Genomic DNA, 26,876 nt, shown 5'->3' on the forward strand with positions numbered 1-26,876 from the left:
ATCCGGATATAGATTTACAACGTTTTACCCGGAACGTATTTCCGCAGGTTGTCCGAATATTCCGCAAAACTCAAATCTTGGAGAGACGCATGGCGACCTACCGCCGTCGCCTTCTTGCGTGGTGCGCCGTCCTTGCGTGCATCGCTGCAAGCGTCCATGCATCGTCATGGATGTCATCGTTCTACGACACCATATCTGGCCCTACTGCCTTGAAGCGACGCCTCGGTAAGTTGTATCCATTTTCTTCGAAGGATTCTGACGCAATTCATGCAGTTGCCACCCCAACAAGCGTGAGATTCCTCCAGCCAATCTCTGGAAGTATGTCATCGCTGACGATGGATCTACATTTTGCCGTGGATGCTCCAGTGAATTCGACGTTGGCATGGCAACTACCACCGCCGTTCGCTTACGTCGACTTGCTGGACAACAGCGTTATGGCAACACTGACTGTTGATGGACAACAAAATGCCGTGTTTACCACCACAAGCGACTTGTCGACCCGTGTGATCTTGTTCACGCTCGTGAACAATGCGCTCATCACAGCAGGAAGCGGCATTCACTTGACCTTAGCATGTGCCGTACCGCCGTCGTCGGGCATACCAGACACGTACTCGGTTCAGCTTTTAGACAACTCGAACGGCCTTTTGGACACTGTGACCGCTCAACCTGCGACTGCTACTCAGCCAAGCACATTAAGAGTTGGGTACGTTGGCATGCAGTCCCATCGAGCAGCCCAAGACGCTGGCATCCTCGTGTCGTTTTCCACCGGTGTAGCCATTCCTTCCAACGGCGAGTATGTCTTTGAGCTTCACGCGGCATTCAACTTGAGCTCCGCTGTGGAGCTGCACATGCTGACTGGATTGGGCAATCACACCACCAGTCAAGCCAACAACGCCGTTAAAATCAAGCGGAACGGTGACGGTGGAGTGGTTCCTCCTGGGACCACCATCGCGTTTTGGCTCCGAAACGTGTGGAACCCACCATCAGACGGAGTGCTGAACAGCGTTGGCGTGCTGAAGACCGCAACAGCCGAAGAGTTTGTGCTGGAGCAAGTTGCTCTTGCCACAACAACCGTGTATTCAGGTGCGCCATCTCTATAAGCATGATCGACTTCTCATCATTAGAATGTAGCCGTCACCAATTGCTTGGCGAGGTGTGCGCCAGGCTTCACCACGGCGTCGTTTACACTGACGGACGACTCGTGCGTGCAATGTCCTGCAGGGGCGTTTTGTACTGGAGGCTGTGAACCCCCCACTCAATGTCCCGTGGGCACTGCATCCAGCGCCCTTCAATCCACGTCGGTGTCTGCGTGCCATGCGTGCCCTCCTGGGACAACCGCACCTTCAACAGGCAGCGTTGTGTGCACACCGTGCCCCGCTGGGATGCAGTGCCCCACTCCGACGTCGCCACCGGCAAATTGCCCCCCAAACACGTTTAGTTTGGGCGGGGCGGCGTCGTGCTCATCCTGTCCTCTCGGGTATGGGTGCTTGCAAGCATCAGCAGCCCCATTAGCTTGTGCCCCTGGCACTTACTCGTTGACGGTGAGGTTTCAACACCCTTTGTCGTACCAATGACGAGTGCAGGGAAGCTCACTGTGCACGACATGTCCACCTGGGTCTTCCTGCCCCAACGCGACGGCGCCTCCCCAACCATGTCCGACTGGCACGTACGCTCTTGGCAGCGCAGCGGTCTGTTCTCCCTGCATGCCAGGGCAAGCGTGCGCAATCACAACTGCCGCCCCCTTGACGTGTGTCAACGGCACATATGCAGATGGTCTTTCGACGGCGTGCACGATATGCCCTGCCGGATCGAGCTGCCCCACGACGACGAATCTTCCCATGCCATGCCCGTTGGGCACATACAGGTTGGACTAATGTTCGTAACGGCGCAGCTAAACGAGTGAAACTAGTCTGGCTGGGGCCATGACGTGCACGGCGTGCCCCGCTGGACGATCTTGCGTGTCACCATCCGTCATGCCCGTTGCATGCGCCGTTGGGACATACAGCGTGGAAGGAAATGGCACCTGCACGACGTGTCCGCAGGGGTATTCTTGTGTGAACAACGATCTCCAGCCTTGCAGCCCTGGCCAGTACAGCCTCCATGTAAGACTCTTTGTGAAGTCGTACGGCTGACGCGAGGAATTGCAGGGTGAAATCTATTGCACACCGTGTCCTGCTGGATCTAGCTGTGCGAGCACAACGCAAGCACCCGTGGCTTGTCCAAGTGGCGCGACGTCAACGGCAGGCCAACGCTCGTGTGATCCATGCGAAGCAGGGTTTCAGTGCCCGAACCCCTCGATGCCGCCCCAACCGTGTGGTGCTGGGTATTATTCTGGCGTAGGCAGCACGACATGCACGGTTTGTCCTGCAGGCTCGTTTTGCAATTCGACATCCATGCCGCCAATTCCTTGCCCGCTGGGTTCTACGAGGTAACGTTGCCAAACCAAGGAACGACGTCATCGTCGAAGCAGTTCCGTAGGAAGCACTGCATGCACACCGTGTCCTCCAGGCATGAAGTGCACGACAACGTCGGGCGCCCCCACGAATTGCTCTCCAGGGACGTACAGCTCTGGTTCGCAAAGCGCCTGCGTGACGTGCCCCGCTGGCTATGCCTGCTATTCCACGACACTGTCGTCCCCAGTAGCTTGTTTACCAGGGACGTATGCACTGGCCGGTGCAACCAATTGCACGACGTGTGCCCCTGGAAAGTATTGTCCAAGTGTGGACCAAGCCGTTCAACTGGCATGCCCGCCGGGGTCCTTTGCTTCTGGAGGCGCTGCCAATTGTACCCTGTGCCCAAGTGGATTTGCGTGCCCCACGCCAGACGGGTCCGGCAACGTGGCATGCGCGGCAGGGTACTTTTCCACTGGCGGCATGACTGTATGCACGAAGTGTGCCCCGGGGTTTTCGTGTCCTTTTACGTTCGCCAGCACGCAAATCCCATGCCCACCGGGGAAGTATAGCGCTGGTGGTCTCGCCGAGTGTATTCCATGTCCAGCTGGGTATGCGTGCGCAGATCCAACTTCCGCGACCAAAACCCCGTGTGCCCTCGGCACGTACTCGGACATTGGCCAAAGCAGCTGCACCCAATGTCCCGGTGGCTATCAGTGCTTGTCTCCCAGTAGCTCCAACATCACGCGGTGTCCATTGGGAATGTATGATGACAAATCAAGTGCGCCGAGGATTCAGTCGCTTGTTCTAGGTACTCGAAAGAAGGGCAGTTCGACTGCACTGTGTGTCCTTCCGGGTCCAGTTGTGGCGATCTTTGCGCGTCTCCCACGGCATGCCCCCCTGGGCACTATTCGCTGGCTGCCCAACCGTCCTGCACAGCTTGCCCTCCTGGTTACGAGTGCCCTCAGTCGACGCAGCCCCCTCAGCCTTGCCCAATTGGGTACTGGAGCCCTGGTTCGTCGGTGAATTGCTTGCAATGCAGCCCTGGCTATCGTTGCAGTTTGGCTTCGACATCTCCGACCCCTCCAGAGTATGACGGACGATCCTGCGCTTTGATTCACCTGAGTTCGTGGCTAGGGATGCATGTCCTGCCGGAGGGTTTTGCAACCCACCCACAACCTTCTTCATGTGTCCACCTGGGACGTATGGCAATACGACTGCTGGCCAGGTAAAAGCTCGCCTCGACATTCAACGTAAACTAGAGTTGCATTCTACGATAGAGCGTAGCGCATGCATGCACTCCGTGCCCCGAGGGGTTCTTCTGCCCGAGCGGGTCCACGTCTGTCAGTATGCAGCCCTGTCCTCCAGGCTTCTACTGCCCGCTTTCCACCGCAACGAGCACCACGTTTCCCTGTCCAGCGGGTCAATACAGTCCGGACTCGTATGCTACGTCAGCTGCCGCGTGCAGAAGCTGTCCTGCAGGCTCCTATTGCCCCGCAGGCAGCGCCAAACCAATCCTTTGTCCGTCGGGGTCATATTGCCCTGCAAATACGCAAAGCGCGACGCAGTTTCCGTGCCCGGCGGGAACGTATGGAGACAGTCAGAATGGAGCCACTACCGCCGCGCAGTGTATTCCATGCACGATGGGCAACTATTGCCCTCAAGGATCCGTGAGCCCAACTCCATGCCCAGCTGGCCACTACAATCCGTTCCAATCAGGGTCTGGCATCCACGAATGCATCCCGTGTCCAGCGGGGTGGTCCTGTCCCCACGTTGGCCAAATTGGGTACACTGACCTCTGCGCTCCAGGCCACTACTGTCCCATGCAGACGGTGTCTGCCTTCTCCAACGAGTGTCCTGCCGGGACGTTTACGGACAGCAGCAACCTCACTCGTGCTGCCGATTGCTCTGTGTGCCCGGAAAGATTTGCGTGCTACAGCGGTACCGGTGCCAACGCGTTGCAGAAGCTGAGCTGTGCCGCAGGTAAATTTGTCGATTCAGTACAGGACGCGTGGGTTCCTGACGATGGTTATTCAACAGGCTTTTTTTGCCCCAACGGCACCGCGTTCCCAAAGCAGTTTCCATGCCCACCTGGGTTTTGGAGCAGCAGCACGAATTTAGCTAGCGCAAGTGAATGCTCCGAATGTCCTGCCGGATCGTTCTGTTCGGGTGGAGGGGCTGCCGTGGACGGTCCATGTGCTCCAGGCCACTATTGTCCGATGCAAACGCCCGCTCGAGATCGCTATCCCTGTCCAGCTGGCACGTACACGGGGGCTACAGATCTCACCGATGCCTCCCAATGTTCCAGCTGTCCCCCCGGTAGTTACTGCCCTGAAGCGTGAGTGATTCAGTCCGCTCGAGAATTCTCTTGACGATTCGATGCTAGTTCGGTGGCTCCTGTGCCGTGCCCAGCAGGCTCGTACACGCCCGACATCAATACGACGGCCGCGGGACCGGGGGTATGGCCAAGGTGCACGTACTGCCCCGCTGGAAGCTTCTGTCCGGCTGGTAGCATCACTCCAAATCCATGCGGGGTGGGGTTTCATTCACCTCTGGGGTCGGGTGTCTGCCGCACGTGCAACGCAGGCTATTTCTGCGGCAGCAACACCACACCGACGGACCTGTTGCCGACCTCTGCAGGACTGTGGACCTCTCGTGGATCGGTGTTTGGTCGGTGCTACAACGGCACGTACTGTCCTCCTGGCATGACCTACGAGCCGACGCTTCAATCGAACGCGTGCCCCCAGGGCCATTACTGTCCGATTGCAACACCCACGCCGGTGTATTGCCCAGCCGGGACATTCAACAACGTAACTGGGATGGACTCTCTCAGTGGATGCATTCCAACTCCTGCTGGGTACTACAGCTTGCAGGTGACTCGGTCCTTCTCCATGAAGCCGATCGACTTGTGGTCATGACGTGCACGTAGGCCTCGATCGTTCCGACTGGCACTTGTTCACCGGGGTATTATTGCCCGCCCATGTCGACATCTGCGACGCAAGTCGCGTGCCCGCCTCGATATTACCTCGATCGAACGCAAGGGCGTGCCCAAGACGATTGCATGGTTTGTCCGGCTGGAAAGTACTGCACCATCGCGTCGACAAGGCCGATCGATTGCCCCCAAGGTTACTATTGTATCACGGGCACGTCAGACCCTGAGCCTTGTCCGCTGGGCACGTTTGGCAACGCCACCAACCTCAAAATGATGGAGAACTGCAACACGTGCCTGCCAGGAATGTACTGCGATGGAACTGCGCTTACAAATCCAAGTGGGCCATGCGATGCAGGGTTTTACTGCACGGGCGGCTCGTACACGTCAGCTCCAAGTGGCTCTGCTGGAACTGCAGTGTACAGCTCTGGTGGCTTAGTAGGAGGGTTGTGCTCGAAAGGGGGATATTGCCCCCTTGGCTCGTACACTTCGATTCCGTGTCCTGCCGGCACGTTCAACAACGCCACAGGTGCACCGCCGGTCGTGCCAACTTGGCATTGTAACAATTGTTTGGTTGCAGGGGCCCAGAGCTTTTCCGACTGTTCTCCATGCCCGCCAGGGTCGTACTGCCAAAGCAGCGGCTTGGCTTTACCAACGGGTGGATGTGCAGCAGGTTATTACTGCACATTGGCGGCAACGACGCCGACCCAAAACGAATCTCCCATCGGCTACTACTCACCGGAAGGAGCGTATGGACCTTCTGCCTGCGCCCCAGGAACGTACAACAACCAAGTGCGCCAAGCCAAGTGCACGAACTGCCCCGAGCGATTTTACTGCAACGGAACTGCTACTGTGACCCCCGAAGCGTGTCCTGGAGGGTACTACTGCCCCCAAGGCACGTCGTTGCCGCAAAAGTGCCCTGCTGGTACATTTAGCAACGTCACAGGACTCGCTCAAATCTCCGAATGCTTGCAATGCCCCCCTGGATTTTACTGCGCGTCCAGTGGGTTGACTCAACCTACCGGACCTTGCATGGCTGGCTATACGTGCACAGGAGGTACGTTAAGAGGAGACTCTTGAGTCCGCTTGAACATCCTACTTCAGGCGCTCCCTTTCAAAATCCAAACAACCAAGTGTTCGGGACGGTGTGCCCGACCGGCGCGTATTGTCCGCAAGGTTCTGCGATACCTGTGCTGTGTCCTCTCGGCACGTACCGCCCGAACATTTTAGGCCAGTCCCTCGCAGACTGTTCGCAATGCCCGGGCGGAACATTTTGCAACGGCACTGGCCTTGTCGCGCAGTCTGGGCTTTGTGCTGCATCGTACTACTGCACCCTGGCTGCTTCAACGCCCACACCGACCGACGGTGTTACTGGCAATATTTGCCCGATGGGGTACTTCTGTCCGGCCGGCGTGAGCCAACCGCTCAAGTGCGCGGAAGGAACATTTAGTGCTCTGCTTGGTCAAGCTTCGTGCACTCCGTGCCCGGCAGGATCTTACTGCGATGGGGTCCAAACGTCGTCGAGACTGCTGTGCCCAGCAGGGTTCTATTGCCCACCAGGAACAAATGCCAATCCGTACCCGTGCCCGATTGGGACTTTTAGCAATGCCACTGGACTTGCCAATGCATCCCAATGCACGCCGTGCACGGGTGGATCCTTTTGCAGCATGACTGGGCTCTCAATTCCAACCGGACCGTGTTTACCGGGATACTACTGCGTTGCTGGTGCTATCAACTCCCGAGGTCAGCTCAGCTCGAATGGAACCGTGGGTAGCTGTCCTGCTGGAAAGTATTGTCCTGGGGGCACGTTTTTGCCCCAGCCTTGTCCACTAGGAACGTACCTGCCATCGGTGGGTGGAATCGCTGTCGAAGATTGCTTGCTCTGCCCTGGAGGGTCGTATTGCAACGTGTCCGGGGCGACCGCCCCCAGTGGTTTCTGTGCTGCGGGGTATTTCTGCTATCAAAGCAACGTGTCTCCTCAGCCGACAAGCACCAGTGTGACAGCCTCTGGCGTGGCTGTCGGCGGAGATATTTGCCCCACGGCGCACTACTGCCCCTCGGGCTCGAGCATGCCAATACCCTGTGCCCAAGGCACATATGCCATCACCCCAGGCATGTCCGCCTGCGCGACTTGCCCTGCAGGTACATGCAGACATTGCACCTCCTTCAACCTGACAAGGAATGAACAGGATATTATTGCCCCACTGGTATCGACGCCTTCCACTCGTACATATGCCCTGCTGGGTACTATTGTCCAGCAGGCACAACTCGCGCCGACCAATTTCCATGTCCCCAAGGGTCGTTCAGCAACCAAACTGGGTTGACCAGTGTCGGGCAGTGCACATTGGCACCTGGCGGGACGTTTGTGAACATCGTGGCGGCAACCGCTCCGACTGGAAACTGCTCGAGCGGGTACTATTGCATTGGCGGCGCCTTGAACGCAACCCCAACAAATGGCCCTCTCGGCGGCCTCTGTCCGTTGGGAGCGAGTTGTCCGTCTGGGTCGTCGCTCCCGACGCCTTGTAAACCAGGTTTCTACTGCCCAGACATTTCCACGACATTGCCGTGCAAAGCAGGCTTTTACTGCATACAGGTACACACGACGAACGGTGCGATTTCGAGCGTGACAAGTGTTGACCAGGGCTCGTACACGGACACCCCGACCGGACAAACGAATTCGTTTGGCGTGATCGGGAATGAGTGCCCTTTGGGAAGTTACTGCCCAGAGGGATCTAGCAACCCCACGCCGTGTCCTGCGGGTACCTATGGGAAATCGAAGCAACTCAAGGATGTCTCTGGCTGCACGAGCTGCGACCCAGGATTTATGTGTCCGACAACCGGCCTCACAAGTGCAATAGTCCCATGTACAGCCGGCTCGTACTGTCCTGGTGGCCAGAAAAGTGCCTCGGAGCACTTCTGTCCTCTTGGCTCCTCTTGTCCGCAAGGGTCCATCGCGCCGCAACCATGCGCCGCGGGCAAGTATGCTGACCAAACTGGACAGGTTTCGTGCCAGACGTGCCCTGCGGGGTTTTTCTGCGTCAGCGGCTGCATCACGCCTGAGTCATGTCCCCAAGGGTACTATTGCCCCAGCGGCACTCAAAATGGGACAAGTCTTCGCTGTCTTCCAGGCACCTATGGTGAATTCATCCAACTTCAGTCCGCGACAAACTGCACCAACTGTCCACCGGGCAAGTTCTGTTCTGGCCTTGGCAATACTGGTACCCAACCATCACGTTAGACAGTACTTTATAAAAGGATGTAGACGCTCCAACCGGGAACTGCGCGCCTTCCTACTATTGCGCAGGTCGCGCCAGTTCGCCCCAACCAAACGATAACTTCACCACGGGAGGCCTTTGTTCCGCTGGACATGTGCAAACCAACCATGGCACACGCGCGACTGCTGACATCTTTTGAGGTAGGTGTGTGTCGGGGGTGCGTCCGTTTCAGCCCCCAACGACCATGTCACTGGCTACGCATGTCCCCCGGGTGCCTTTTGCGTACAAGGGTCATCCTTCGAAGTGGGTTGCTCGCCCGGGTATTACAGTCCGTTTCCAGGGGCTTGGAGCTGCCTGGATTGCCCCATCGGCGCATACTGCCCTCAGAACACGTCCGTTCCCGTGCCTTGCCCCACTGGAGCCTTCTGCCCCATTCGGTCGAGTCTCCCCCTGCTGTGCCCAACGGGAACATACAGCAGCAACACGATGCTGGTCAACTCAAGTCAATGCAACTTATGTATTCCTGGGTCGTACTGCAACTCAACAGGACTCACACAGCCAAGCGGGCCGTGCCTCCCTGGATATATCTGCGCTGGAGGTAACATCCTTCTCCTCATTACATCAATGCGATGATGCATGTAGGCTCGCCGGTTGCAAACCCAGTCGACAAATCGTACGGGTCTCTCTGCCCCCCGGGGGCATATTGTCCACTGGGTTCAGCAACTGGAACCCACTGCCCCCTCGGGACATATCGACCAAGTCTGCAAGGGCAGGCAGAGTCCGACTGCGCTCCATGTCCTGGAGGGACTCATTGCAATAGCTCTGGCCTCGTGGCCCCCTCTGGGCTATGCAGTGCTGGGTACTATTGCTCGCTTGGAGCACTTACTCCTACTCCCGTCGATGGAGTCACGGGGAACATTTGCCCCATGGGCTTTTATTGCCCGGCAGGATCGGTCCAGCCATTGCGATGCCTAGAAGGCACATACGCAGACGCTATCGGCCAAGCCACATGCACCATTTGTCCTGCCGGGTCGTACTGCGATGGCGTCGCCACCGACAGGCACTTCATCTGTCCCGTCGGTCGTTATTGCCCCCAAGGAACGAAAGCTACGCCTCTACTGTGCCCCCCTGGAAGCTTCAGCAACGTCTCCGGGTTGGTAAATAGCAGTCAGTGCATGCCTTGTACGCCGGGACAGTTTTGTTCCTCGGCTGGCCTCTCTGCCCCCACTGGGCCATGTCAAGCTGGCTTCAAGTGCCAAGCAAGTTGTGTCAATCCATTCGGACAATTTTCAAACCTCGCCACGACCAACTCGACGCTGTCTGTCAACGTATCGGAATGTCCAGAGGGCAATTATTGCCCAGAGGGGACGTTCCTGCCGACTCCGTGTCCTTTTGGAACATATCTTCCACGAACGAAAGGCGAGTCCCTGGCTGACTGCTTGTTGTGCCCTCCGCGGCATTACTGCAACTTGTCGGCGGCGCGCTCTCCTGCTGGCCTGTGCGACCCAGGTTACTACTGCGTCCTGAACAACATCCTCGCCCAGCCAACAGGACTGCAAACACTCGTCAATGGAACAGCAGCAGGCGGAACGATATGCCCGACAGGACATTTCTGCCCACGTGGGTCGAGTACACCACAATCGTGCCCTGAAGGAACGTATGGTCCTTCCGAAGGGCTCGACATTTGCCTCACGTGCCCTGCTGGTACGTGTTGAGGCAATTGCAGCCTGACTACATTCGTGGTAGGGTACTTCTGTCCTGCGGGAATCGATTCGTACATGAGTTTCACCTGCCGCCCTGGTTACTACTGTCCCCCTGGAACTCCTCGCAGCGATACGTATCCTTGTCCTCGGGGAACCTTCAGCGCTCAATCGGGCCTGCAGAATGTGACGCAGTGCACGTTGGCACCTGGAGGGATGTACGTCAGCACTATCGCCGCCACTGCCCCCACAGGCAACTGCTCGACGGGGTACTACTGCCTCAAAGGTGCCATCTCGGCAACACCAGACGACTCTGTCGAAATGTTTGCTGGGCATTGCCCGTTCGGCACATTCTGCCCTGAATCGACATCCTTGCCAACTCCATGCGAAGCTGGCAAGTACTGTTCGTCGTCCAACCTGCAGGCGGCGTCCCCATGCTCCCCTGGTTTCTATTGTGTACAAGTACGTATCACATATCACAAGGCGAGAACTGACCCGGCGATCCAGGGATCGTACACAGGCACACCAACAGGGCAACTGAACGCCAAGGGCAAAATAGGTGACGAGTGCCCGCCCGGTAGCTACTGTCCTGCGGGAACGAGCAACCCGATCCCATGTCCGACTGGCACTTACTCCAACACGAAACAATTGACCAATGCTTCGCAATGTACGCCGTGCGCGGCGGGCTTTGTGTGTCCAGGTACAGGCATCGTCGTCCCGACCGAGCCGTGCCCTGCATCCAAGTACTGTCCTGGAGCAAACGTCCAAGTGGATTGTACGGTTGGACACTATTGTCCGGCCGGGACGTCCATCCCAATCCCGTGCCCGGGTGGGACATTCTCCAGCACCACGGGACTCGCCGAGTGCTTGCCTTGTCCGCGTCGGTACTATTGCGAAATCGGCACGGCGAACCCACTTCCGTGCCCCGCCGGTCATTATTGCCTCCAGAATACCTCCTCGCCCACTCAATACCCGTGTTTACCCGGGACGTACAGCAACGATACTTCTCTTGGTGATTCAAACGAGTGCCGCTCGTGTCCTCCTGGGCTCTATTGCTCGGGCCAAGATCCAACCAGTACGTAGCATGCGCTTTCAACTCGTGGTTTTAATTTTGCATTAGGTGTGCCGACTGGGCCATGCGCGAGAGGCTACTACTGCAGCTCCCGAGCAGCAACATCAACTCCAGACGACAATTTTGCTACAGGTGGCGTTTGTAAAGACGGCTATGTAAGTGGACAGCTCGTGACGGTCATTTGTCTCACCAACTGCGATCGTAGGTTTGTTTGGGAGGCGCGAGTATTGACGACCCTGTGGATGGAACCACTGGCCGTCTGTGCGCACCTGGCTCATTCTGCATCAACGGCACAGAGCAAGCTTGCCCCATTCACACTTACACAGCCATCGCTGGCCAAACGGCTTGCTCCCCTTGTCCGTTGGGCCGATTTTGCCCTGGAAACACATCGCTGCCGTCGCCATGTCCACCGCGCTTCTATTGTCCAGTTGGGCCGGCTCGGTTGTGTCCCAACGGGACCTACGGCGCTCAGGTTTGTCCTAACGTGAGATGTTGGGACGAATCGCTAACTTGGCAGGAATGCGCTAGATGGGATTGGAGAGCCCCGATCAATGCTCGCCATGTCCAGCAGGTCAATATTGCACGAATGGCAATGTCACGGGGCCATGCATCAGTGGTTACTTTTGCAAATACGGCAACGCGCTGCCAAACCCCATGTCGTTCAACCAGTCCCTCGTCCCGTGGCAGCAAAGTTCTGGCGGGGCGTGCCCGTACGGACATTATTGTCCAGGTACTTTGCAAGGCAGTTGTTCATGTGGATTTGACAACAATATGACAGAGGGGACGTCGGACCCCCTTCCGTGCCCATCGAACTCGTCTCGCATGCTGTCCTTTGGCGCGGTTCCGTATGACTGCGGAGCGTGTCCGGCCGGCAAGAGTTGTCTTGACGGTGTTGTGACAGTCGAGTGTCCGGTGCGTCCCCATCGGGCCGATTGAAACAACGGTCTAACTAGTGTATGGTCGGTAGCCGGGTCGGTACTGTCCGTATGCCGAGTTGCCCATTCCGTGTCCAACTGGGACTTTCAATCCATCGTTCGGAGCCAAAAGCATCGAATCGTGTCTGAGCTGCCGCGCAGGCAAATGGTGCAACCGAACGGGAGTCGTCGACGACAGCATTTACGATTGCCCGCCGGGACACTATTGTACGCGAGGAACGCCCGATGCGGTTCCATGTCCCGCTGGCACGTACTTGCCAACCGCAGGAGGCGCGAAACTGGTCGATTGCAACACGTGTCCGGGGGGATCATATTGTATTGTGGCATCGTTGTCGCCACTCGTTTGTGATGCTGGCACGTATTGCCCCCGCGGAGCAGGCGAGCCCACGGTCTGTCCTGGAGGGTACTTTTGCCCGTCCAATTCCACAAAAGGACTGGCATGTCCACCGGGCTACTATTGTCCCGTCGGGTCGTCGGTACCAATCCAGTGTGGTTTTGGCACGTACTGTCCTGGATATTCAAGCAGCCCGACCCCATGTCCGTTGGGATCGCTCTCGATTCAAAAACCCGAGGGAGGCAACTACTCTTCACTGCACGAAGTGAGTTTCGTCAACAGTGTCGTTGAAATTGACTCGAGACGTAGGCGTGTCGTCTATGCCCGCGCGGAACATACGGAGATGGATCGACTTGCACGATTTGCCCCGCAGGATTTGTTTGCCTCGAAGGCGCAACGTCTCCGTCGCCCCAGAGCGTCACAACTGACCACGGGTACCCTTGCCCTGCGGTAAGGCGCTCCCCCATGCAACAATCGCCCAAGCACTGTTGAACAAACTTGGATTTGCAGGGCTACTACTGCACGAACGGAACGTACTTGGAAGCCGCGTGCCCGGTCGGCACATTCAATCCGAGCATGGGTGGCACAAGCCTGGCGTCGTGCCAAACGTGCCCTGCAAACACATATCAATACTCCAGAGGACAGGCCACGTGCTATCCGTGCTCCAAGAGGTTTGTACCGGATGATGCAGTGGCGGCATTCACCATCAACACAGTGCATCGTCGCCTGTGGGCTCGACGCAATGCAACTGCGTGGGCAATCACCGCGCGTTTCAGCTCTCGGACGGGTTTTGCATTTGCGAGCCTGGTTACGAGTATTATGATGCGAACGGGTTGCTGCGATCGGATCAAGACGACACAGTAAGCCACGGATGCCATATTCAAAGACGTTATTGATGGCCAGGTGGACTGCCAACCGATGGTGTACTCCCGATGTGGATCTGGCCAAGTGCGAACGCTGGGAGGAGCCTGCCAAGACGCGTCGCTGATTTCGTGCAATTCATCTTGCAATGGCGGTACAGGCGAGTTCCTACCGACGTCGGGGGTGTGTCAATGCACTAATGTCCCGGACTTGGACACGATTTGCAATGCCGCGTGCCGGGCATCATCCACTCAACTACGTTTCAATTCTCAAACGAACACATTGGAGTCGTTTAACCCAGTTACTGGCGTGTCGACGCCAGTGCCGGCGACGGACCAGGCCAACATCTTTGGTACGATGCATGCATTGCAAGAGTGGCTTCACGCACACACACCTAGGAACGCTGTCATGCGTGGCCAATGGCACATCCAGCTGCAATGTCGTGAGTATTGAAACCTCCGGCAGTTCATTTTCTGGAACGTACGATGCAACCCTTCCAGCTGCAGTCAATTCCAAGAGGCGCCGGCTGGCCGAAGCGAAATCTGGCATCGTGAACCCCATGCTGTGTCTTCAAAAAGGCGACTCGATCATGTTTTCCGTGTCCAACCAGAGCTACCCCGTGTATGCCAAGGATTCGCTCATGAACACGAACCCGCAATTTGACTACGGTGCATTTCGAACGCTTGACGAAAAGATGAAGGCCAACACGGTGGCGATCGCAGCGTTTGCGTTTTCGTTTGTCCAGAGCGGAATCTATGTCTTTGTCCTGAGTAATAACCCTGACGCGCTGACCATAGTGACCGTCATGGAGACGGTATGTACGCACAGGACTATTCCGTGATGTGCTGACGACATGTGCTTGGGTAGGGTGTCAAATGCCCGACCGATGGACCTATTGTGCCTCTGACGCAAGCCAACCTCATCAAGCTGAACGCAAAACCCAGGTTTGACAGATCTACTGTGTCATCGTCTTCGTTTGACGAGATGCACGTAGCAACGACATCATCTTGGCGCCGGACTGGGGGTTGATTGCCGGGTTGCTTGCTGCATTGTTTGGGGTTGTGGCTGGTTTGATCTTTGGTTTGTACTACTTTCGGCGAAAGAGTTGGGTTGGAAAGCAAGCAAGTGTTGGCGGCTACAAGGAAAAGGCCCGTGGGTTCAACTTGTCCAACCTAACATCGAAAGGGTCTATCGTGAAGAAGAATGCAAAGCCAGTCACGGACATTGTGCCGTCGGATGACTTGGAAGCAAAAGCCAAGACACCTGGCGAGTACCAACCCGAGCTCAATCGATGGGACGGCGACGATTTGGGAATTCGTGAGCTTGTCGATCGTCTTCAGTTCCACCACGACAGCGTCGAAAAATCGTTCCACGACCAAGAGGCAGGAGCCGTTAAAATGATGAAGTTGCTGCAAGTACGTGCAATTACAATACATCAGGAAACTCAACCATCGACTAGAACGAAGCCGACGAACTCAAGCGGTTGCTGGCATCGATTGTGGTTGCGCAGTCCAGCGAGAAGGATGCTGAAGGCTGCGACGCAGAACTCGTCTTGGTCGAATCCCTCGAAAGAAGCGCCGCTGCCAGAGCCGAATTCGAAGCGCAGCAATGTACTGCCGAGGGCGCCCTCCTTGTATCTGCAAACTGTTTGGCAGCCACGGTTCAAGACAAAGGCATTGTCTCGACCATCATTGATGAAATGGTGAAAGGAAACGGATCTTCCCCACTGTTGCAAGCAATCACGACTGAATTGCACACACTTACTCAAGCAATCACTTCCACGACGGAGCCAACAATGGGAGTATGGCCAATTCTCCAGAGCGAACAAAATCGCCGAAAAGTGGATGCTGCTGTGTGGAATGCATTTGGCAAGACGACTCGCGACTTGCTCTCGCCGGAATTGCTGCAATTAAAGCAAAGCTGCAATCGCCACGCCAGTGAATGCGATGAACGGGCCGCGGAAGTGTGCGAGAGTTTGCTCAAATTTAGCAATGTCGCTCCGTCATACATGAAGAAGCTCGAGGCGTTCCAGGAAGCATGTGCCCTTGAGATTAAAGAAGCCTTGGAGCAGCAAAATCCGGCCTTGATCAAGCCGCTCAAGCAAAAACAAGAGAAGGGTCTCCAAACACTGTTGAAGGAACTACAAGTCGGTGCATCAAAACTTGTGGCGAAAATTGAAGCAGATCAGAAGCAACTCAATGCACTTCGAACAAAATTTACACCGGACGCGATCATCATGCAGCGCGCGCTCGCTGACCTCAAGAACGACTTGACGCTGGCTAAAGCAGCGACAAATCCCGCCAATGATGTCGCCGAGTTGGTCGCTCAATTGAGAACGCTGCTGTCGAATCCAGGCCAGTTTCAACTCATGGCTCCAGCGGTTGCCCCCACTCTCAATTTGGACGCAATGTTTGCTGAAACGGAAACAATGGCGGAGGTAAACGTACTTCGTGCTCTGGGTCATTCTAAGCATGAGTTCTAGCCAATCTTTGAGGAAGATGGCGGCGACATGGCAGAGCTGCAGCAACTCATGGACGACGAAGTTGAAGGCGATGCCATCCAAGACGAGTTGAAGGCGGCCAACATGCGAAACGAGTTCATTTCTGAATTGAACGCGAACACGAGCTTGACAGAAGAGGATCGACAGATACTGTTGGATGAGTTCAACGAAGACATGGCACAATTGGAGGCGTCCCTGTGCCTGGAGCGCCACAAACAAGAAGAGCACTTGCGCAATCGGTTGGCAATTCGAAAGCTGAAAAAGCACACGGAGAGTAACCTACTGTTGGAAGACCAAGCGCTGAAAGCCGCGATGCGAGAGAAGCAGGAACTGGAACTGAAAGAGCTCGAGCGCACGTTTGCCGAGGAACAGGCCAAGATCGAACAAGAGTTTCAAACAAAGTTGGACAGCGTGAAACAAAAGTCGTCGCAGTTGCTTGTTCGAGGCAACACTCAAAAACGAATCAACGATGTCGACGACGAAAGCGTGTCAAAAGCAATCCGAAATGAGGTAGGGTGCACGACTCTCACGTGGAGAATGCGTGACGATGACTCGAATCGCTGTAGTTCAATGCCAAGTGGAACGAACGGCAACGACTGCTCGAAGACGAGAAGGCACGTGCCAAGGCAAAACTCAATGCTCGAAAGAAAGCAAGGTCAGCGGCGAAGGGGGATGCCACGCCAGCAGCGGACGGCACAGCTGCACTATTTGCAGCTATGAACGACATTGAATCCAATCAGATGACGCGCGCAATCACAACGAAGCACGACATACTGCAATATGAACGATTAGCCGATGCGATCCAATCGAACTGTGCAAGTCCAGCGGATGTTGCTCAATTGCAAACGGTACCGTGGTCCCTCTATAAACTCACGCGCAGAAGTTAATGCTTTCGCCGCAGGTGCTGGCATCCAATTCGACCAAATGGAGCGAGCGCGTGCACGATGTGGTTGCCGATGAACTTCAGTGGTCACATCAGTGGAGTCAAGTCAAGCCGGACAAATTGACACCGGAGCTCCTTCACATAAATACAAAGATGAAAATGCTCTTTGAAACAGAACGTGAGCAACTCGAACGTTGCCAAGTCCAAGAGAAGGCTCAACTTGGAACACTCTCCACTGACGATGAAGACGTGTTGAACCAGGTACGATTTCGTATCACAGCTGACGTGTTGAGCTTCATTTTCCCCGTAGATGCATAATGAATTCAAGGCAAAATGGGATGCTCGAAATATGGCGTTGCTGGACGAAGAGCAGCTCCAACGACAAAAGCTTCTCGATCGAAAATCCAAGCGAAAACGTCAAGCAGGAGCTGCTTTACCAGAGGATGTCCAGGAATCCGAGTTGCTGCTCGCCATGGTGGAAGAGCGCCAGAGTTTGGACGAGATTGGCAAGATTATCAAGGCGACTGCAATTAAATCCTTGGGTGACGCCAACAACGACGACACTATTGCACAGGTTGAGAAACACAAGAGTCCTAGGACAGAGTGTTGAGATATAATTGGTAGATCCAAGACAAGTTTGCCCAGGAGTGGGCACGTCAGAAGGAAATGCTACTTGCGGAAGCAAACGTCAAGCGTGTCCAGCTCCAGGAACGCCTGAAGAGGAGAAAAGATACGATGCATCCTGACGACGAGGACGCTACCCTAATGTTGGAACAACTCGAGACAAAGCAGGCCGCACTGGACATTGAAATCGATGCGGACGCTGTCAACACTGGAATCTTGGCCGACAAAGTCATGCTTGAAGCCCTGACGACGCAAGATCAGGATGTCATCAATGACGTAAGAGCGGATTGCTTGCACATTGTGCGTTCCTTAAAATATCTCTAGATTTTGAATTCCCACGACAAAAAATGGAGTGAGCGGCAAAAGGCACTGGAAGACGATGCAGCGTTGGCGCGAGCAAGTTTGGCCTGTCGCCTCGACAAGAAGCGCAAGGGGTGTTTGGAGTCGGCCCTCGAATCCATGCTGCAGATCAAGGCAGAAGCTCTGAAAGCTGCCAAATTGGTTGAGAAAGCTCAACTTGGCACAATCTCTGCCCACGAAATGCAGCAGATTGAACAGGTACACAAGTCTAGAGTGAAGTGTTCGAAGTCATCATTGGCTGACATAGTTAACGGCTGAGCACGATGCAAAATGGGCTGCGCGACACAAAGAACTGGACGCCAACGAAGAAAAATGGACTGCGCAACTCACTGCTGGTGCAACGTCCAAAGAAGAGCTCGACGAGTTCGAAATGGACGTTCGATTGCTACGCAATGAACTCGCGATGCACGAAGCCAAGGCAAAAGCACGCATCGTTGCTTTGCAAAGAGTGGACATTGACCGGGACGATGCAGCAATTATTCAAAGGGTACTCATCGTAATGCTTGAATGGAGTGGCTAATCTTCGCCTAGCTGCACGACGACTTGAAAAAGAGTATGGACAATGCGAAAGCGGAGATCGATGATGAAGAGGCGCGGCTCCGAGGCCGGCTCCGCGATCGACTGGCACGAATTGCCAAGTCCAAAGATGATGCAGCAATGGTAGAAAAGCAGGTGGAAGCCGAAGCGGCTGCCAAGAAGACCCACGACGAGCTTTCCATTTTGGTGGCAAAGGCGGAAAGCAACCCACTGACCTCCGATGACGACGAAACGATTCGCAAGGTGGATGCCATCGATTATACTTGTGTATGAACTTGTTCAATAGCTACGGGAAGCGCACGAACGTGATGCAAAGGCTCGCAATCAACAACTGCTAGACGAAGAGCAGCGTTTGAAAAGTAACCTGCAGGATCGCCTCAAGGCAAAGCGTGATGCGTTGGCAAAGCAACAGTTCGATACGCCAGCTGCCAGAGCACAGGCGCTTGCCCAAGTGAACGACGAAGAGAGGCTTCAGCTGGAGCAAGTGGAGCATCACATGGATGCCAAACGTGAGCAGCAAGCGCTGCAAGAGCTGCAGACGGAAGCGCAATTCATTCAGCTGCAGTCGCCCAACAACGATGACGAAGCCATCGCTAAGGTACAGCAGTTTTGCATGGTGCCATCATTATTAAATGCAGAGGAATTTTCTAGTTGCGAGCTGAGCACGATGCAAAGTGGAATGAAAAGTTGGCAGAGCTGGAAGATGAAGCAAAACGGCGGCGCCAGAGATTGCATGATCGATTAGCAGCAAAGCGAAAGCATGTTGAAGCGTTGCCGCTGCTGGACAAACAAGAAGCTGAGAAGGAGCTCAAGTTAGAAGAAGCAAGAGGGTCGACAGAAATTGAGCAATTCGTCGAAGTGACCAAGGAACGATTGGGATTGGAACAGATTACTGAAAAAGCTAAGCTCAATCTTTTGACACCTGATGACGAAGCCTTGATAAAAGAGGTGGGATTAGTTAAATCCAGAAGTGTCGTGGGCCTAACCGATCGATTTAGATTCAAAGTCACCACCAAAAGAAGTGGCGCGCCAGGCAACAGGAGGTCAACGACGATGAAACCCGTCGGAAAGCAGCATTGCGAGCACGTTTGACAGCGAAGCGCGATGCAAACCGTCGCACCACGAAGCCAACCGACGAAAAAGAAGTGTGCGCGATGCAACTCGATGCCCAGGAAAATGTCGACATGCAGCAAATCGAGGAAATGGCCGACTTGAAGCGACACGTGCTTGCCGAAGAAGCAAAGGTTGAGGCCCAGCTCCTCACGCAACTCAACACCCCTCCAAACTACGATGACGACATCGACAGGGTACGCATCCAAGTTTGGGTTGTTTCAACCGGTTTTTAACATCTGTGTGGTGCAGTTGCAAGCTGATTACGCCAAACGATCGAAAGAACGAGAGGCATGGTTGAAGGCCGAAGAGGCTCGCATGCGACAGCATTTCAAGATCCGGCTTGCCAAACGATTGAAACTTGGCGATCCTGCTACGCCCGACGAAGTGGAAGCGATGGAACAAGCGGTCGAGCGAGAAATCTCTGACATGCGATGCCAAGCAGAGGTGGAAGCGCTGTCGGAGAAGCAGCGGCTTAACATCTTGTCCTACGACGACGAGGATTTATTGCAAAAGGTTAGTGCCTCTCTTGGATGTTGACGCTCAACTTGTTTACAAAATGAACCAGCTTCAAGCCCAACACGACGCCAAGTGGGCCGACCGGATGCGAGAGCTTGAGGACGAAGCGGCACGACGAAAGCTGCAATTGAAAGATAGATTGATGAAAAAGCGAAGCAAGAACAAAGCCAGCGACTTGTCTCCAGCAGAAAGGGATGTGATTGACCGTCAATTGGACGTGGAAGAGAACGTTTTGTCCAAAGCAGCAGATGATCACCTCGTAATGGCAAAACAGCGCGCCATGGTGGCGAAACTGCTGGAAAAGAAGCTCATTGGAGTATTCACTCCAGACGACGAAGAGTTAATTCGACAGGTATTGTACAAGTAATCGATTTCTGATGGACTCATCTCGCTTCTTAGATCCAAGACAACCATCAAAAGTTGTGGGGCGAGAGGAAAAAGGCACTCGAGGACGAAGCTGCGCGCCGCAAGAATGACGTCCGCGATCGGTTGGCAGCTCGAAAACTAGCCAAAACCATGTCTTCCCCCGAGGAAATTGCAGCCCTCGAATCTGTGGTGGCATTGCAAGAAGCTGCAGAAACCTTGCAAGTAGATACAAATCTGAGCGACGAACTACAAGAGTTGAGTGAGAAACGTACCAAAGAAGCGTCCCAACTTGACAAACTGGACGCTCCCCCCAACTACGACGACGACATTTCCCGGGTAGGACATTCCGACATTGTTCGAATCGACTTCAATCTTGTCTAGCTTCAGGCCGAACACGAGCGCATGAGCAGGGAGCGTCGGCGATTGCTCGAAGATGAAGAAGCGAGGCTGCGTAGTCGACTCAAGGATCGCTTGTCGAAGCGACGAAAGCTCGGCGAAACAATCACCGGCGAAGAAATGCGCGACCTGGAGGTGGCCATGACAGCCGAAATTCAAGCCAATCGTGCCACGCTGGAAATTGAAATTCTAGCTGACAAGGCCAAGAAGAATCTCTTGACGTCGGACGACGAAGAGATGATTCGCAAGGTAGACATGTCTTCATCCAATGAATGATACAACTCACGCGGGCACGATGTAGCTCCGAGAAGAGCACGACAGCAAGTGGAGAGCAAAGGTGGCTGAGTTGGAAGATGAAGCGAAGCGCCGGAAGCAGCATCTGCAGGACAGGCTCTCCAAGAAACGTGCAATGCTGGAGGGAATGTCTGGGCCAGAGAAGCACGTAGCTGCGGCAGTATTCGTTGCTGAAGAAGGTGACGCTCTCGCCGAGCTCGCCGGCGACCTCGAGAATGCCAAGAACCAACTCATGCTGAATCAAGTGACTGAAAAGGCCAGCTTGAACATGCTCACACCAGACGACAGCGACGTGATCAAGAAGGTTTGATCTCACTCCTCAACTTTTTAGATATTTCATGGGTGAATAGATTCAACGAGACCATGATATGATGTGGCGAGATCGGCAAAAGGCGCTTGATGACGAAGAAGCGCGGAAGAGAGATGCGTTGAAAACTCGATTGGCTGCAAAACGGGAAGCCAACAGACTTAGCAGTCAATCGGCGGATAAGAAGCAAGCGGTGGACAAACAATTAGACGAAGAGGAAGCCGCTGAGATTAAATTAATCCAACAAGTCGTCGAGGAAAAGCGCCAGGATATCCAAGCAGAGGCATCAGTTCAACTCGATCGAATCAAGCAGCTACAAGCAAACTTTGACGATGACATTCAAATGGTTCGCTGTCCACCCTTGAATTTCCACTGCACTGACTGAAATGCGTTGTGTATCTCCAGTTGTTCGACGAGCACGCGCGTCGATGCAAAGAGCGCCAACGATTACTCGAGGACGACGAAGCGCGCATGCGAAATCGGCTACAAGAGCGCCTTGCCCGTCGAACGAAGCATGACGATTACGCGGTGACGCGTGAAGAGGAGGCTGTGATGCACGAGCAGCTTCAAGCAGAGATCGACACTAGGCGACAGCAAGTCGAGCTCGAAAACCTCTTGGACAAAGCTAAATTTCATGGTCTTACCTCGGACGACGAAGATACCATTCGAAAGGCAAGACTATTATTACCTTGCCTTGGCTCATAAAACTTGTTGATCGTAGATTCAAGAAGAGCACACGCGAACAAGTGCAGACAAGCGGCGCAGTTTGGATGAAGAAGAGACAATCCTCAAGCAAAAATTGGCCGATCGATTGACCAAAAAGCGCGATAGAGTCAAACAAGTGGCGACTTCGGCGGTCGCCGACCAGCTCAATTTGCTTCTCGATCGCGAAGCCGATTCGGAATTGCGGGCAATTGAGAATGCGATGGATGAAAAGCGCAAAGTGCTCGAGTCCACGGAGAGGCTGGTGAAGGGATGGACCCCGACGGCTGCACCAACCGACAATGAGAAGGAAATTGACTTGGTAACTCCAACAACGAACCCGCGGTGATTGTCGGGACTGGCGTATGACCAATACCTTGACTAGATCAACGCGGAGCTGGCCAAGCACACGAAAGACCGCCAGCGCATGCTGGATGAAGAGGAACAACTCAAGAAAACTCGGTTGCAAGAACGCATGGAAAAGAAGCGAAAACTTCGTGAGGATGCCAAACAGGCCGCTGATCGACCGTCAACTGCCGACCACGCTGTGGAAATGACGCAAGAAGTGGTAAAAATTGAGGCCGAAATGGCCGCAAAACGCCTCGAACTGGAGGCGGAAGCGGAAAAAGAACGGCAACTCCTGGCATCCGCGGTGCAACAGGCAAAAGGCAATGTCGACGCCATGGTCGAAAAAGTCAAGCAAGATCACGAAGCCAACGTAGACCAGCTGAAAAAGACCCTCGAAGCAGAGCGTGCAAAGGAGGAGCTTGCACTGAAAGAGCGCATTGCTGCCCGTCGCAAGCAAAAGGTTCTAGGGACGGTTGACGACAATGTACTGGCAGCTCAGGAGGCTGCCGAGCAAAAGGCGTTGGCAGCAAAACTAGACCAGGACGCGAAGGATGCCCTTGCAAAGGAGAAACAGCGCGCGGACTTAGGTACAACGTTGGTATGTCGTCCGGTGATAAACATCGATATCTTGGCAGAAATGGCGGCACTGCAGCGAGAAATCGCCAAGAAGGCGGAGCTACAGGCTCAACAAGCGGCCATTGAAAAAAGGATGGCCGAAGACGAATGGACAAGACTGAAGGACATTCACGAAAGTGAACTCAAGCAACTTCAAACCACCCTCGACTCGGAGCAGCAACGGCAAGAGTTGAAGCTCAAAGATCGAATTCGGATTCGCCGCGAGCAGAAGGAGCGAGAATTGGCTCAGTGTAAAGACCAAGCGGAAATTGACAAGGCGCGTGCTCTGCTCGAGGAGCAAGAAATTGCTGAAAAGGTGAAGTTGGCCGCTCAAATGGCCAAACAAGCCGAAGACGCGTTGCACGAAGAGTTGACACGGCAGGAGGAGGCAAAACGAGCGGCTGAACACAAGATCCATCAAGCGGCTATTGAAGCTGCAGCTGCGACGGCTGCCATTGACGCTTTTCGCGCGGCGGAGCTCGAACGCGTGTCCATGGAGTATTCGAACAAGATGAACCAGTTCCAGCAAGACACAGCCAACGAAGCTCTAACTCAAAAAGCCAAGCTCGAAGCACGCATGGCTGCGAAGAAGACGAAAAAGGCGATGGAACTCCAGGCAAAGAAAGAGGAAGAAAAGAAAGCGCTGCTGGAGAAACAACGCCTGGAAGCTGAGGCCCTCCAATCTCGACTAGCTGAAGCAGAGAAGCTCGCCCAACTCAACGCGATAATTGACGACCACGAAAAACGAACCCCACGGGTTGGATCGTTCGAATTGAATGCATGAGGAAGGTCGTGACGTTCTGCATATAGGTCGAAGAAACAGACGAAGGCAATGCGTTGACATCTGCCCAAGAGGCTGAGCTCAAGGCATTGGAAGTCAAGCAAGCCAATGAAATTGCTCGCTTTGATGCAGAAGCGCTGAACGAACAGGTCAACTCTGGCCGCCGCCTCGACGACGACCTTGCAAAAAAGTTGTCAGCGAGTCAAGAACAACTTCAAGTGAAGAAGGAACTAGATCGTGTCACAAACGAATTTCAGGAGAAGCTGACAGCCCACACAGACAGTCTCGAGCAAGAGAGTTCGCAAAAGAAGAAGGACCTGATGCGTCGCCTTGAAGAGAAGAAGAAGAAGAAGAAGGACGAGCTGATGGCGCAGCAGGCCAAGGAACGGGCAGACGCAGCGCAGACTCAGAAATCAGACCAAGAGAAGCTCGCCAACAAACTCGAAATGGAGCGCGAGGTCGCGATGATTCAAAAACTACTGGCCCAAAACAACATCGTCGTGTCCCAGCTCACGCCCATCATCGAGCGCGTTGTTGAGAAGCGTCACAAACGGGAGCAATCGCTGCTGTTCGCCAAGCAATACAGGTACAACCCTACAGAATGTTATGTCCCCGGCGCTAACCATTGATCCCAGAGATCGCACGGCCGTATTGCGCGACGCTTTACAAGCGTTGATGCAGCAAAAAGCCAAAGATAAGGCTGCGTTGCTCGAATCGACGGGCGACCCCACTGAGCGTGATCGACAATTGGAAGAGCTCGATGCCCTGTATCGAGTAAAGCAGCAGGATATAGAAGCTTCAGGCACCCAAGACGTCGAAGCTGCACAAACAAGGGAACAAGCGAGTTTGAAAGAGCGCCAAGTCGCGGACATTGCGTACTTGTACCAGCAATTCGTAGCCCAGTGCAAGCCAGATGTCGTCACGCCTGCCACGGTGCCTGCGACCCAGGTTGCTGTCGCTGCTGCCACCACCACAACGGTCGACGATGAGACGGCTGGTCTTCGTGGTCACTTGGAGTTGGAAAAACAAGCTCGCATCGACTCCATTGTCCAAGCTGGCGCATCTGCTATGCAGAAACTACGTGAAGATTTAGCGAGCGAGTGGAAGGAACTGGACGAGGCGTATGCTGCCCAGTTGGCCGTGGAGCGCCAAGATAGCGAGCATGGATGGCAGCGTCAAAAAGAAAAGATATTGGCTCAGTCAGTGAGTGAAAAGCGACGGACAGCGTTGATCGCAGCGTTGGAGGTCGAACGGCAGAAGCAAGAAGCGTCGCTCACGTCGATGCTGCGCGCTCGGTTCCAAAAGAAGAAGGAGCGCAAGGAACGAGTTTGCAAGCGCCGTTTGAAGCGAACAGACGACGATACAAAACGGCGAATCGAAATTATCAATGCTCAGTTCTTGGTGTCGTTGGCAGACGAGCTGGAGTCTCGCAAGCACAAGGATCAGATGGTGAAGGCCCCGTCACTGGCGCTACTGGGACTTGGGAAAGAGCGACTCCAAGGCGCCGTGAATCGCACCAAGACCCTTGTGCGACTCGGGAGTGTCGGAGGACTGGCAGACCCACATACTACCTCGACCAAGTTCTTGCCCGTCGACGAAGCGCCGGCCACGTCGTTGATGGCTACAACACTAGCGCAAGGTCATGAAAACCAACTGCAGCAACCGTCGAGCCACCCAATGGAGGTGATCGGTCAGAAGCTGGACAGTATCGAGCGCCTGATTCAACGACTTACGAGCTCCGAGCGTCCCGTTCCAATTTCGACGGGACGTGGCTCCATCAAGTCGGCGTTGTTGGCAGCCTATCCAGGCCTCGAACAAGATGCCAAGGCTGCGTCGGGACCGTTGAAAGCATTGGATGCCACCAAGATGACACCTCGACAGATCTCCCGCTTGGAATGGGGTCGAAACTTGGTCGCGACGTTGGACCCGACGTTGAAACTTGCAGTCGCAACGATTGTTCCGACGTCTCCCGGCGTGTTTGGCCACTCCATGGCGTACGATGCACAGATCCATACGCTGTATGTTCGCGAAAGCCGCCTGGAGAGCGTTCCTGAGCTTGCGCTGTTGTTGGTGCACACGGCGGCCCACATCAAGGTGCTTTGTTTACGTCATGGATGGAGCATGTATGCATTCGTTTGTAGGTCCACGAGTCGGCCTTTGACGACGACAGCGATCCAGCGTTTGTGACGGAGTTTTATCGCATGCTCGGGCGCTGCTACCAGGTACACCTTGCAACGACATGGACTTGACAAACGACCACTAGGAGTTGTTTTCGAAAACGGACGATCTTGGGCTCGTTCCGTCGGCTTCGGTCGAGTCGTTGGCCGCGTGGGGTCGATCCAAAGATGTACCTGGCGCGTCGCCAACAACGTATTTCTTGCCTGGCAACATCGAAGCACGCCTCGCCAACATGCAGGCGTTCTTGGATCAAATGCAAAATGACGTGGCAGAACGAGATGACGCATTGACTGTCCTCGACCACCAGCACTCGTCGAGCAAGTTATTGCCGTTAAGATCGATGTCCGTGCAAGCGCCGTCAAGCATTCGCAAAGAACGAACATCCCCACGGTCCTTTGCGAAAGTCGGGTCTTCCAGAGCGCTCTTCATGGCCCACGCAGAGCAGCAAGTGACGTCGCTACAGGTTGGCATCGTCTGCCATTTTTCCTTCCACCCAACCAAAAGGACATGTAGGACTGCTTGGACGTTGCAGAAAAGTCCTACATGGAAACGCTCAAGAGGTACACAGGTGCGTTTGCGCTTGCCATGCGATGATCTGATTGCCGCTGTTCTCATGGACACTACGTCGAGCAGAAGCCAGCGATGCCGTCGAACTGCTCGAAGATGCGCTGAGCGAAGCAGAAGCGGAGCACATGGAGCATGAAGTGACCCTGCTCTCGAAAAAACTGGGCGAAGCGCGGGACGATCTCGCTCGAGTCAAGGCCGATCGCGACGACGTTGCAAGGCGATGTGAAAAGCTACGAGGGGAAATTAAAGCCAAAGTTGGTGCGGTCTAAGGCGTGCCAATCCGTTTGGAAGATAGCACTGTGTAACCCGCAATACATATGCCGAATGCACATCACAGAGTTCGGTCGAAGCTT

At 54.7% G+C, this 26,876-nt stretch overlaps 1 protein-coding gene across 1 annotated transcript; it reads left to right on the forward strand.

Moving 5' to 3' along the window:
* Positions 1 to 208: 208 nt before the first annotated feature.
* Positions 209 to 26,792, forward strand: H310_09251 (hypothetical protein; the record flags this gene model as incomplete). Its single annotated transcript, XM_008875275.1, has 62 exons — positions 209 to 225; positions 274 to 1,083; positions 1,132 to 1,541; positions 1,584 to 1,864; positions 1,910 to 2,102; positions 2,148 to 2,428; positions 2,468 to 3,154; positions 3,202 to 3,480; positions 3,528 to 3,618; positions 3,671 to 4,373; positions 4,431 to 4,728; positions 4,777 to 5,263; positions 5,320 to 5,848; positions 5,900 to 6,376; positions 6,424 to 7,461; positions 7,509 to 7,912; positions 7,961 to 8,537; positions 8,582 to 8,688; positions 8,739 to 9,132; positions 9,177 to 10,238; positions 10,281 to 10,696; positions 10,742 to 11,309; positions 11,355 to 11,461; positions 11,512 to 11,778; positions 11,835 to 12,036; positions 12,085 to 12,218; positions 12,274 to 12,880; positions 12,949 to 13,025; positions 13,086 to 13,246; positions 13,291 to 13,435; positions 13,479 to 13,788; positions 13,835 to 14,250; positions 14,304 to 14,380; positions 14,431 to 14,851; positions 14,896 to 15,873; positions 15,919 to 16,446; positions 16,503 to 16,784; positions 16,838 to 17,080; positions 17,130 to 17,393; positions 17,444 to 17,719; positions 17,768 to 18,001; positions 18,051 to 18,290; positions 18,335 to 18,583; positions 18,627 to 18,938; positions 18,992 to 19,288; positions 19,339 to 19,647; positions 19,703 to 19,966; positions 20,019 to 20,321; positions 20,369 to 20,671; positions 20,717 to 20,980; positions 21,033 to 21,329; positions 21,376 to 21,678; positions 21,738 to 21,929; positions 22,054 to 22,356; positions 22,420 to 22,969; positions 23,018 to 23,754; positions 23,808 to 24,364; positions 24,414 to 25,872; positions 25,920 to 26,000; positions 26,042 to 26,419; positions 26,470 to 26,524; positions 26,590 to 26,792. The coding sequence occupies exons 2-62, from the start codon at positions 321 to 323 to the stop codon at positions 26,790 to 26,792; spliced, it is 23,430 nt and encodes a 7,809-aa protein (XP_008873497.1). The 5' UTR covers positions 209 to 225; positions 274 to 320.
* Between the last annotated feature and the right edge of the window lie 84 nt (positions 26,793 to 26,876).

This window comes from Aphanomyces invadans (genome assembly GCF_000520115.1).
Source record: "Aphanomyces invadans strain NJM9701 unplaced genomic scaffold supercont1.20, whole genome shotgun sequence".
NCBI lineage: Eukaryota > Oomycota > Saprolegniomycetes > Saprolegniales > Verrucalvaceae > Aphanomyces > Aphanomyces invadans.